At 31.4% G+C, this 13,673-nt stretch overlaps 1 protein-coding gene across 3 annotated transcripts in view; it reads right to left on the bottom strand.

The window, feature by feature from the left end:
• Positions 1-707: 707 nt before the first annotated feature.
• The window catches only part of LOC129945606 (protein ECT2), a 75,882-nt gene continuing 62,916 nt past the window's right edge, over positions 708-13,673 (bottom strand). For 2 of the 3 annotated variants that reach the window (XM_056055440.1, XM_056055441.1), the window contains 12 exons: positions 10,412-10,547; positions 10,232-10,338; positions 9,905-10,154; positions 8,380-9,759; positions 2,921-3,052; positions 2,505-2,858; positions 2,034-2,430; positions 1,803-1,963; positions 1,347-1,730; positions 1,173-1,283; positions 960-1,109; positions 708-886 (listed from right to left, as the gene is read on the bottom strand). In XM_056055440.1, coding sequence (XP_055911415.1) covers positions 749-886; positions 960-1,109; positions 1,173-1,283; positions 1,347-1,730; positions 1,803-1,963; positions 2,034-2,430; positions 2,505-2,858; positions 2,921-3,052; positions 8,380-9,759; positions 9,905-10,154; positions 10,232-10,338; positions 10,412-10,547 — 3,700 coding nt within the window. In that variant the 3' untranslated portion in view covers positions 708-748. The remainder of the gene's footprint in view (positions 887-959; positions 1,110-1,172; positions 1,284-1,346; positions 1,731-1,802; positions 1,964-2,033; positions 2,431-2,504; positions 2,859-2,920; positions 3,053-8,379; positions 9,760-9,904; positions 10,155-10,231; positions 10,339-10,411; positions 10,548-13,673) is intronic. The other variant, XM_056055442.1, reaches the window with a different exon arrangement.

Here is a 13,673-nt window from a genome sequence, read left to right as displayed (position 1 = left end):
TTTGTGCTGTTTTTGAGAGATTATTTTCGCTATTTTTTTTGTTTTTTAGATCATCACCATCGACATTAAAAATGGAGATTTTAATTCTTTTTGTTTGTTGTTTGTTTGTTTTAGTTTTCTTAATAAAAATTGAGATTTAATAAAATGTACAAAATTGTATGCATATGTTCACATAATGGTTATATGTATATATATCGTTAAACGAACGCGCCTAACGCTATTGATACCTTTTTTATCAATTTTAGTTCTTCCTAAAATAGTCATGCAATTTAGTTTATACTAAAAAAGTTTATGTTTTCATTTTGTTTTTGTTGAGTGATAGGATGACAACGAAATCAGAGCAAATAAATAGGTCCAGCTAACTCTGATCTAAATGATGACACCCCACCCCTTTATAAAAACCACTAACAAAAGGTACACAATATACAAATGTTGATATTGTCAAAATTGCTTAAAAATCTGTCTAGAAAATAACTCTAGACGGCACTAAACACAAATGATTTACACATATTTAGGACTTATACAATATACACGACGACTTTTGCGTTGAGAGGGTTTCTCTGCTTTAAAAGAGACCACCAACGTTAACATTGTTGTTGTTTTTGTTGTTGTTGACACAAAATACAAAAATAAAAATATGATACAAAATTTAAATAATGTCCTTTTCTTGGATTGTAATACTTTTGATGTCTTCTTTTTGTTTGTAGTTGTTTTTTTTTTTTATTGGAGACCCCTCATTAATTTATTATCAGATGCGTCTCAATCCAGCCATTGACATTGTTGAGGATTTGGCTTTTCTTGTTGGCTGGATGGACAAGGGGGCGACAAGCACCTCTGATTGTGATGTAGGCGAACCACAGCGACTATCTTCTTCACCAACTACTTCCTAAAAAATTACAAAGAAAACAGAAAAGAAATGTTAAAAAGGTACAAAAAGGATTTTGTTAAGTTTAGCTTACATTGATATTTGTACAGCTGGCGAGTCTCATCTGCGCCAGCTGTGATGCAGGAGTCAGGGAGTTTGTACTCCCAAACGGTGAAGTCATCATCGTAGAGACAGCTCTTTTTAATTTCGATGGGGTTTTGTTAAAGGAAAATGCTCTTCCAACCTAATCAGAATTTCATACAAATTAAATAAGAACCCAATTTCATAGATTTCTTTATCATCTTACCTTTAATCTCGTCCTGGCAGCAAGTTTAAATGCCTTCGAGAGTGTGCTCAAATTCACATCACTAATATCTACTTCAAGCTCTTGTGACGTCCTAAAGAGCAGTGATTTATCCTAAAAACACACAAATCAGTTAACAAAATAAATTAAGAGAGAAATCAAGTTTCTATGACTTACCGTATCAGTTCGACAAGCATTCTCGGCCATTTGTTTACACAGTGTTTTGAGATAGACAACTTTATCAATTTCCTCATCGGCAATGGTAAACGAATGCAATTTATCTTTATCCTGTCGACAAAGTATTGCAAATGCTCGAGGACTATCTGTGATATCGATGACAAAACGTATCGCATTCAAAGACATCAATTTGATGTGTTTAAAGCATTTTGTTGTGCTTGGAGATTTGGCACTGTTGAAACCTCGCGATCGCTTCTTACACACTTCTATTGTGTCAGAGAAGAGATAGAGCATCAGACTGTCTCCACGACCACTTAAATTATCCGACAGTTCTGTGACTTCACATTTGGATATAAAACTACGATTTGAGGAGACTAGATGGGCCTATTTTGATTTCAAAAAAGAAGAAATTTAGAACAATTGATGATGAATATAGTTGAGTATTAGTAAACTTACAGGACACCCTTCAATATCATTGAAAATGTCGAATATGGCCATTCGACCTTCTGTCTTTCGTTTGTCCTCATTTATGTGAGCCATCACTTCTTTGATTGCTTTCAAAGCTTCCTCCAGCTTTTGATAATCTGGATTATTCTTATTTGTGTGCTTAAGAATATCTAAACAAAATTAAGAGAAGATTAGAGTCTTTCCTTTTTGTGGTATAGATAAAATAAAAAAAAAACTAACCATTTAACAATAAACTTATACTAGGCAGTCGCTGTACAGGACGTATCATCAAATCTTGCAATGTTTGCCGACCACACTCGGGCTTAGCTTGATTGATTTTCAAAAATGCATGAAATCTAGGATTTTGTGTATCACAATGTATAAGGCACTCCTTCATTTGTTCAAAGAAATTCACATAGGGCGGATAGGCTTTTATTAATTCATCACGATGCCGTAAGATTATTTCACCAATTGAACAATCTTCACGCCATTTTGTATGTAAATCACGTAAACATTCTAACATTCTCTGATGTACTTCATGGATGGGTATAAAATTACCAAATATTGCTCGAATTTCTGATTTATTTAATAATGCATCAGAACTTTCAGCTTTTTCTTCAAGTGGATTTTTAAAGAGCTAAACATTCGAAAAAAAGGAAAAAATCTATCATGAGACTTGAACTTGAAGGAAATGAGCTTTTTAAAACTTACATGAACAATAGTATCTAAAATACCAACATAATTCGATTCTGTACTAAAGAAATCTGTGAAATGATTGAATCGCATTGATTTATTTTTGGGAGTTTGTTCTGTAGCTGATTCTGGTTCGGATATGATTTTTCCAACACTCTCAATCTTATCCGGACTTGCTGTGCTATCGAAGAAACTCCCAGACACTGATAGGAGACCTGCATCGGATACCGATGAACGTCGCTTGCCCGAACCAATGGGGGTACCTTCTAATTGAATACGTTGTGAGAAACGTTTCCTTTTCCTCTTGTTAAAACTTATCGGTAACGAATCACGACGATCTGTGTTAGGTGTATTCGCTATACTATCCAAATACTAGAAGAAAAAGGAGGGCATAAGTTGATGATTGAGTAAGACGGATTTTTTAAAAAACTTACATCGCCAAAAAGATAATCCATTTCATCCGCATATCCATTTTGTATCGTATACCAAAACCAATCTGACTTAAGTATATGCGTCCGACTGTTCTTTGGCTCCGGTTTGGCTTGAGCGAAATGTTCATCAACGACCTATTATATTAAAAAATGAGAAAAACAAAATATTGAGTATTTTTCTCCACTTTAAGGATGCAAAAGAAGGACATTTTTTTAGTACAATGATTGCTTGGCTTATGAAGTGCATATTGATTGATTTGATAATGATTACAAAAAATGATAAATTAGTTGAAAAAACGGTGATACATGTTTTTGAAATAGACAACATTCAATTTAAAAAAAAAAGATAAAAACCATTAACCCAAACCAAACACGCACTTTATCATTTTGACAATAAACAAAACCAATTTCATTGCAATAAAAGAAAACCCTCCTCCTCCTCTTCCTTCTTTTCCTCTTTAAAAATTTAATACATTTTTTTAAACATTACCAAATGGCTGAACAAGACAAGATATACAAGTACATAAAAAAAACCACCTCTAAGACATCATAATCATTAAAAGTTCATAATTAAATTAGTAGAAAACAATAAAAATCAAATTACTGGACAAAACAGCACAATAAATTAAAATTTCAAATCTGAGCGTTTTTATTTTTCAAATTTTTAATTTTTAAGAAAGAAACAATTTAAATTTCGAATTCAGCCATTTAATAAAAATTTCAGTTTCTTTTTTTGGTTTTTTCTAATAAAAATACAACATTGAAAGCATTTTTTAAGAAATATTTTTTCAGTAATTAAGTTTATGCATATTTTGTGATTTATGAATCTTTTTATTTTTTTTTCTAAGTTAAGGAAATGCAATTTGCGAAACGCCCTAAGTGTTCTTTATTTTTGGAATTAATATTTACTGTGCTGTTTTTTTTAATGTTTTTGTTATTAGATTTTGTTTACTAAAGTGTTTGACAAATTAAAGACTTTTTTGTTAGAATAAAAAGTAAATAAATACAAATTTTTTTGTTGTTTAATTATTTTGTTTTTTATTATTCTAAAATAACATACAAACAAATGAGTGTTATATTTCTAGTTGTGTATTGAAGTTTGGTATAAGTGCGTCGCAAATTGCAGAAGTTTTACTCTTAACCTGATAATTATAATTTTTTGAACTTGTTTCATGTGCATGGATTCAAATGATATTGTTTGATTAAAAGGTTCCTACACTTTGTTAGACAGTTTTCGAATAAGTCTCTCATTAAGGAGCAGTAAGAAGTAACTCACTTCTTGACTCCCATTTTTAGGTTCACTTCAAAATTCGAAAGATTCCCAAAGGAGATGTTTCTCTATTTCAACGTCAAAGTTCACCTTTCTTAATATTAACAGATCTTGGATTTGAAAGATGTTCGCTTTGAGTTTATTTTTTTTTTTAACTTTTTGACAGGTCTGATGTCTTTTAAGTTCTTAGATTAAAATTCTTGCAGATAGTTATTTTCATATTCCAACCTTAAAAAATATTTCATACTTACTTCGCTTACAAAACAATCGGTATAAAACTAAAAATAAGCTTAAAAAGGTTTGTAAACTAAATTGTGGGTTTTACTTAGCTTATAAGGCACCTACAGCTATGACAAGGAAATAGATAAATATAAAAAAAAATAGATGGATGGATAGGCACAAGGGAACTCCAACAAATAACTTCAATGGTGAAGTAAAAAGCAACAATAGTTGGTCTGTAGCACCGATGCAGTACATGGAAAATAACAATAACGATTATTAGGGAACTCCAAACCTTCATAAACAGTTCTCTAGAAACCATTTAACAGATTTTATGGCCAAATGTAATATTCAATGAAGAACTATTTAGAATAAGCAGTTCAGGAACCTATTGACACATACAGACTTAGACATTAAAATAGACACAGAGACTTTTGCTAAGAGTAAAACCAAATTTAAACAACAAGATGCATTAGAAGTAGTTTTAACCGTTATTATAAAAAAGTTAGACTTTCTAATTAGTTTTTAATATTTTTGTTTAATTTTTATAAAATAATAAGTTCACTTTAGTAGTAAATTCAAATTATTATAATAATATTACAATTAATTCTAAGGAAAATATGGGTCGCGGTAAGCATTGTTCCCTAGAAGAGAAAGCTGTCATTTTAGTTTTACGAAGTGAGGGAAATAGCCAGAATAATGAGCAGATCCCCCAAGTTAATTGCAAAAGCAATTGACCGCTGAAAGGCAAAAAACAGAGGCGAAAAAAAAAAGCAAAACAACCCCAAGAGAAAACTGAACGATAATTTGCGCCACAAAAAAAGATCCTTACAAGTTTTCAAGGGAAATAAAAAACAAACTATAGCTTCCAATAACTTCCAGAACTGTTCGTAGAAGACTTGTTAAAGCTAACTTGTTCAGAAGGATCGCAAGAATGGTGCGATAACAACGCCCATAATCATTTTGATTGGATTGGCCAAAAGGAGGTACAAGGTGGAGGAATGTTTTGTAGATGGGCTAAACAAAGATAAATTTGTTCGGAAGTGATAGCAGACAAACCGTTAGAAGGCTTAATTTGAAAGAACTGAATCTCAAATCCACCCAGAAAACGGTCAAGAATGGTAGCAGCAGTATCATACTTTGGGGTTAATTTTCTTGATATGGCTTTGGACCAATACTTTTGATTGAGGGTAAAATGGATCAATATATGAAGGTTAATATCATGAATGATGCTGCTTTATGCAGACGAGAACCTGCCTCTTAAATGTGTTCTACAGCAGGAAAACGGCCCTTAACACATATCCAAATCTGCTCAAAAGTATTTTAAGGACCAAAAAATCAGCTTATTGAAACGTTTTGTGGGAGATTTAAAATGTGCAGCTGGGTAGGAAACATTTGACAAAAAAATTAAACGACACTGTGGAGGATGGTTCAACAGGAATGGTACAATATTTCAATTGACAGATGCCGCCGATAATTTCACTCAATGTCCAACAGATGTCGCAATGTCATTAAAGCTAAGGGCAGGCTACCAGATATTAAAATAATTTTTAAATCCAGATTAGCTTTGCATTTAATTTTTTAAATCTTTTTATCTATTTTAATGTCCATGAATTTTTTTCCTTTTTTATTATTAATGAATTTAAAATGTTTAATGTCATAATTTAACAAAAAATAATGGCTAATTTAAATTTTAAAAAAATAAGAAAATGAAGACCAAACTTGAAAAAAATTGTTTTTAAGTCGGTAAAAATTTGAATTTTGAAAACTCTGTTTGTTGTTTCTATTTTAATGTCCATATCTGTATATGTATGGTAAAGCTTTTCAGGGCAGGAAATGCATTGAACAGTCAAAAGGCAGAAGAAGCAGGTGTAAAAGTATTGTCGGGGAATTGTCGAAATTGGGTGCTAAATAGGGCTAGGTGAAGCTCAAACACATTGTCAAAAAGCGCATTCGCGTAAGAGTGGTTGATGCTCTGAGTACTGTTAGTGAACACTCACGGATTTTGTTAATCTGAGTACCTTATTTAGAACCTAAGTACATATTTAAAAAACATACTACACTACACTTCATATTTTTTTCTTTGGCATGTTGCTTAGATTAACTAAGTTATTATTTCGTGCAGGAAACTGTGAAGGAAATTGCTTTATTTATGTTTTTTGTCATTAATTTTAAAAAAAGTCCCAAAATTAGGCTGTAAAGTTCAAAAAACACTCTGGAAAATAGGATTATTATTTTCGATTTAAAAAATCAAGGAAAAATCCGTTCCAAATCACTAAACTAATAAGCAGACCCCTTCTTCTTAAGCACTCACAAGAGAATGTAAACTTAGTGTAAAATAAGAAAAGAATTCGCTTCGAACGTTTCAAGCTGACTTATTAGAGAGAAGTTTAATAATACAAAAGAGGCTAAGCCGGGAAAAAATCGATGCCGTCGGGAATAATAAAACATCAAAGATTGCATAACATTTACTAAGAAGCACCTCAACAGTATATTTTGATGATGGTGAAACGTGAGAGTAAGTTGGATGGTCTCGGGAGCTTTTTCCTAGCAGAATATAAAAAGTCGCGTATCTTAATATAATGAGCTATAAAATGAAATCATATCTCTTTGAATTGCTTACCATAAATTGAATTTTTAATACATGACAATGACCCCTAAATGTGCATCAAATGTCGCAAGAAATAGGTTTTGGAAAGCTCAAAAGCACGGTCTTAAACTAAAAATTAGATAAAAAAATTTAATACAAATCATAGGATCCTTGATCCTTGAGCCCGCTTTAAAAAAGCTCGATGCCTCAGAACAAATGTCAGAAGTTAATTAAAATTTTACCAGGCAACTTTAAAAAATCGTGGACAACCAACGAAGTAATAGCTTGGTAATAATAAAATTTGGAAGTTGTGAGATTCTTCACTTGTTTACTATCTGTTTGTTGTCGAAAAATTGAATTTGAATGAAATAATATCTAATTAATATTTTATTTAATCCTAGAAAGTTAATTTATGCCGTGAAAAAAGAAATAAGTTCGGGAAAATTGATTTTTTTTCCAGTTCCACAAATAAAAACAAATACTTTTTTAAAGGTTTAAGTTATCCTGAATTTAAATCCCGCTTATAATTTTTCTATCTCATCAGGATTTTAAAATATGCTTCTTAAAAAATAACTAAAAACGTTGTTTTCAAGGCTAAATTAAGGCACAAAATATGTGTAATAAATTGTCAGATTAATTTGCAAAACAAAAATCTTTGTCTTCTAGGTAAAGTTTAGATAATTTTAGTATCTTACTATGTTTATGGAATTCATTAGTTATAGGTCCTTAAAAGAGTATGTACGAATGTTTTAAAAACCTTGAATTTTATTCCAGGAGCAAAACCTTTTCGAACAACAAGGGATTTTGAATTAAGTTATTAGGTAAGTGGGTCATTTTTGTATCCTAACCTAAACGTTGACATTTGTAAATGTTGTGCAGTTTCAACACAAACACAACGTAATTTCCTGTTTTTCAAGACATAGCCCAATAGACTGTATCAGTTCATTTATTTTCCAAAGGTTGCTCTTTTTTGTAATCAAACCCCATTACAACAAGAAATGAATGAAAAAATATCTCAATCAAAACTAACATCAGTGACCCTGATAAAAAGTTGATAGAGATTTTAACCTGTCATCAGAACTCAAAGGAATCGATATTAAAAGTAATGATTTGAAATAAGGACGAAAATCACGATTGATTGAATTCTAAAGTTGCACAAAGGATTTAATGAGAAAGAGAAAAACCTATCAAATATTATCTTCCTTAATTTTTTTATTTCAAAATGCGCATAAATTCCAATATCATTTGAATCTCATTTATAATTTTTCTTTATCTTTTTAAATTTACTGAAAAAATATTCTCCAAATATTAAAATGCATAACTTTTTACAAAAGAAACACAAAAATTAAACAAAAAAAAAAGATTAGAAGAATTTAAAAGTACCGTTAAACGTCCCCGATCAATTGCACACAAAGTAGAAATATCACACTCATTATCATTTCTAGTTGTTGTTGTTGTGCTTGCAACAGCAGCTGCTGGTAAAATTCTATCAACAGTGCACGAAATGCTTACTGGTGGTTGAACAAGCAAGGATTGAGTTTGAGATTGATTGATTGATGATAATGGTTCTTGTTGTTGATTACTTGATAGATAAGTAGTAGTAGTAGTAGTAGTAACAGCAGTAGCAGTAGATATAGAGTTAGTATTAGCTAAAGAATTATTAATACTTGGACCAACACCAGGACTTTCGGGTGGGGGAATTAATTCCGATGAGCTAGATTGGAGTTGGTTAAGGTTTTGGTTGAAGTTTTGATGGGATTGGTGATGGTAGTGGTGATGGTAAGGATGTTGATTTTGATGGATATTTTTTGAAATTGACCTCGGTGCTTTGGGGGTTTTGAAATCAATTGTATCCGAGGGCGCCGCCGCTGAAGTAGAATTATTCTCATTCTTCTCCGGAGTATCATAATCGAATTTGCTCTTTGATGTGAATTTTCCACTCAATGACTTTTGTGCGGACTTTTTATTCGATGTAATCGACGATGAGATAGTTGATGAACTCCTTGTAAGGCGATCACGTAGACCTCGTAGCTTTTCTTTGACTGGCTTCTTAATTGACTCATTGAATGTACTTTCTAGTGATGTAATTGAACTTATTGAAGCATCTGGATCGACAGAACTACGTCGATGGCGTAGCATTTTTGCAATGGGTGTTCTAACAGCAACAAAACTCATACTGCGCTTTATGCTGCGTGTTATCGAACCGGTTCGAGTTAGTTTGGGCTTCTTTGCACTTTGGACACTCATTGGCAAGGCAAATGAATCCACTGATATTATAGACATACTATCGAGACTTTCACGCTTACGTTTTAGGTCTTTGTTCGGGTCGGATGATTCGGTAACATCGATGTCTAAATCTTCATCATCATCTTCAACATCAACATCAGCAGCTGCAGCAGGAGTAGCACCGTGAATTGGACTTATGTTGTTCTCAATTATTGAGAATAGTTTCTCTGGCTGTCGGGATGCACCCAAAATCGGTGAGATATTATTGGGGCTTTGAAATTCGTTTTTTTCATTTAATCTTAGAACAATCCCATCGGGTTTTTGAACTTTCTCAGGTGTTTTCGGTGATGAAGAATTATCCACATCAACATCCATTACTTCATCTGAACTTTCTACCTGTGCTTCTATGTTATCATTATTATTATTTAAGGAATTACTACTTGAGGGAGAGGAGGAGGATTTGGTTTTTTGATTTGTGATAGTTGTGGGAGAGGAGGAAAGATTCTCAGGGAAATAACCACCAGTGTTAGCCATTACCTGAAACGTCACCAAAAAAAAAAAGAAAGCAAACAATGATATATAAGGATAATCAAAAACATAAACGACAATGAAATTAGCGATTAAAAACACAAAAAACAACTTAAGTAGCACTAAAATAGAATAGTGGCTTCTTAAAACTCACAACATGCGAGCAATCTGGATCGTCCAATTCCGCTGGAACACCCCCATTACTTCGCAACACATCCAACATATGCTGATGCTCATCTGGTGGAAAACCAAAAAAACAGATTTTCTGACCCTCGAAAGCTTTCAGTTTGTGGTCGCGTGTGAAGTCTTCGGCTGTGGCTAGAAACTGTGGTTCGTCACGTTTCTCCCAGGCATCATGTACCCATTGCGATCGCAACACTGTTAGACGGAATGTTTTCGCATATCTAAAGGACAAAAGGGAAGAAAGATGAATAAATAAGAATGATTCTGTCAGAAGATCCAAAAGAAATCAAAGACTTACTGATATTTTTCACCCCCACTGACGTTACTTATCAAATGGGTTACTTTGGAGTTCATATCTTTGCGTATTCCACCGCCCATTGAATGAATTAATTTTACAAGTTTTGTCTGTAAAAAAAAAATAAACAAAAAGGTTTTGAAATGATTAAGAAGAAAGTTATGTGGATATAAAAACCCTTACCAACTCATCCTTTTTTCGGATCCCTGTAAAACATGTGATTACTCCTTTCATGGAGTAGTTATAAATTGGTCTTGCGTTGTGTACTAAACCATCTTTCATTTTTGCTGCGTATATCAGAGCAGGTGGTCCCATAATTCTGGAAATAAAAACAAAATATGAGTAAAAGTTTTTCGCTTCTGGAGAGGAGCAACATGTTGAGTGTAGAAAGATATATGAGTGTAAATATTTGAACATTTAGGAGGAAGTTGTTTCAATTCTAATAATTTATTTTTCCTTTTTGTTGATAGAACACAGGAGGAAGAGGATTCGGTCAACTTTCTCAATTTTTTGCAAGTTTAATATTTTTTAAATATGACACATCAAAAAATCGAACATGAAAATAAATATTTGCACAAATCGTTTTCTATTTATTTAGAGACAATTAATAATTTATTCAGTTGGAAGTTTTTCAGAGCAAAATAAACAAACAAACAAATAATCGTGGTATGTTTTACATACAATTTTGTTTATTTTAAGAGCAAAAAGGGTTCTTAATTAGACCAATAAAAGAAAAATTGTTTAAATCTCAACTAATGTTTGTTTTAAACAAAAAGCAAAAAAAAACCTTGATCTCAACAAGACTAATCTAACATTTAAATTCTTTTTTTAACAATTTCAAAATCAAATTGATTTTATTGCCAAAAGTTATTGCACTTTAAAATTCTTTCGAATTAAAATTTTAGTACAAATTTTAGCTATCAATAAAGTATTATGCATTAAAAAGAAGGGGGAGGGCAGTAACTAAGGAAATACATGTATATTTTTATATATTTTATTGTTAACTGAATTTAAAATTAGAACAAATATTCATATGTCGCTGTCGCCGTCGTTGTCGTTGCCATCAATCGTGGTCGCCAGAAGCAGCTCTAAATATTTGGGTTAATTTTTGTTTTGGGTTTTTTATTCCTATTATGATTGTTTTAACAGGTTTAATTAAGATTATTATGTTTTTTTGCCCTGTTTTATATTTCTTGTCTTTGTTAAGAGTCTTATTTGTGGTTTGGTTGATATTTAAAGATCACATGATAGCCTGGATTTTGAAAGAAGCGTGTCAATATAGATCAAAAAGTTCTACTCCGGTTTAAAACTGGAAATTGTCTTGACAAAAATAACTCTCATTCAAAAACAAAACAAAATTACTGCAGATATTCGCGATGGGGGTCAAAACTTATCTTTTATAGAGGCTTTACGTAATATGCACACATATTTGTTGCGTTCAAATGACATTTAACTTAAAAAAATAAAATAAACAATCCAAACTTAAAAAAGCTGAGTAAACAAGAAAATTATATAAATGTATAAAGATGCGTAAAAAGCAAAATAATAGTATTTTTTTTTTAATTCGCAATGTCACCAGAACCAACTTACAAACTCAGATAAGCAGAGTAGCAAGGTCATAATTTTGATATATTTATTAGACATTTGTGAGACTAAAAAAACAAAACAAACTTTGCGAGTGTTGGGGAATTTATAATTTGTGAATAGTTTCAAAGAATTGTATCATGCTACAGACATTTTTTTGGAGGGGGGATTTTTCTCACATGTTAATGTCTAAGTTTGTTTATTTGTTTGGGGTTTTTAAGCAAACATTCTGCCTTATGCTCTGTCTGAGAAAATTCGTACTAGGAATGTTAAAAAAGAAGTGTCTTTTGGAATTTGTAAAAAAGCTATATACATATGTAGACTTGAAGTTAAGACTGAAGATTCAATACTTTTTTATTGTTCGTAGTATGAATCTTTTTTGATTGATTGATTGATGTTTATTTAGCATTAATAACGCTATTTTACAATTTTAATACTTAAAACAACTTACATAATACAAAAAAAAAAAAATACAAAATAATTTAATTAATAAAAGTATATACAATATTTTATGATAACTTAGTAGTTGTGTTTGACAAATTGTGATATTTTCTTTAACGAGGCTTAGAAATCTTTCCAAATAAGCAAAGAATGGTAAAAATTGCTTTTATAATGGTAACTCTTTGAAAACGAAATACATATTTATTTTTATTTAATCCGAAAAGAATTAATTAAAGAATTAAAAAAAAAGTTGCTAAAAGTTTGTTTTAAGCCAAAAATATTTGTATTTCAAGTTCATCTTTTGTTCTTTCTTATAACTGTAAGAAATTAAAATAACTAATAATTGTTTTTAATTGATATTTTTGCCTCAGAAAACATTACAAAGGCATTTTAATCAATAAGAGGTTTCATTTTGAATAGCCCTCTATTTGGGGAGCTTTAACTTTTAAAGCTCTGATTTAATTAACATTTGACAAATAAGAACTCGAATATTACTTAAAAATGGGATGATGGACTATTGATTAACCAGGAAATCTAGAAAACCATAATCTAGAAACAAAAATCTTGAATACAAAAATACCGAAAACAAATATTTGTATTTTATTTATTTCAAAAATCCCTCACAAGGAAAGACATGAGTTTTATAAAGTGTTGCAAGCCTTTACATTAATTTCAGAATTTGAATAAAAATTATATAACTAAGACTTCTATTTACATATTTATGTAAAGAAGAAGAAATTAAGCATCTATTTACATATTTATATAAGGAAAAGAAAATTTAACATCAATTATTTGCCAAATAGTTGAAAAGTAAAAATTTAAATCTACTTATGCTTCTTATTCTTCTCATAGCGATGGGCAGAGAGTTCCAAAGGCGTACAATATGAATAAAAAATTCACGCTCAGTATTTTGAAAATTGTATCGGGGTAATATTAGGGCAAAGGACCTTTTTGAATGAGGGAAATTCAGCTTACCGTATAGATAATCAGGTTTTTGTGTTTGGATGATTTCATGCACGTAACTCAGAGAGCGAAGGTTTATTAAACTGTCTAGGCTACAACCAGAAATCCGTATCGCAAAAATGGATATTTGTAGCCCCAAAAGGTCGACTTATCAGGAGCTGCACATCATCAGCATAAAAATGAATTAAACAATGTTTAGCAACTAATGGTAAACCATTTATGTAAAGTGAAAAGAGGATTGGTTCAAGGATAGATCCCTGTGGCACTCCACTCAAAACATTAAGAAATGTGGACGAGTATCCATTGGCCACCACGCATTGTTGCCTTCCGCTGAGGTACGAAAGAATAAGCTTAAAGGACTCTGAAGAAACCCCAAAGTTAATTCGCAGTTTTTTACAAAGAATTGAGTGGTTAACAGTATCAAAAGTCTTTGAAAAATCTAACAGTGTTAGCAATG

This window comes from Eupeodes corollae, chromosome 2 (assembly GCF_945859685.1).
Source record: "Eupeodes corollae chromosome 2, idEupCoro1.1, whole genome shotgun sequence".
Classification (NCBI taxonomy): Eukaryota; Metazoa; Arthropoda; class Insecta; order Diptera; family Syrphidae; genus Eupeodes; species Eupeodes corollae.
This window is presented reverse-complemented; position numbering and strand designations above follow the sequence as displayed.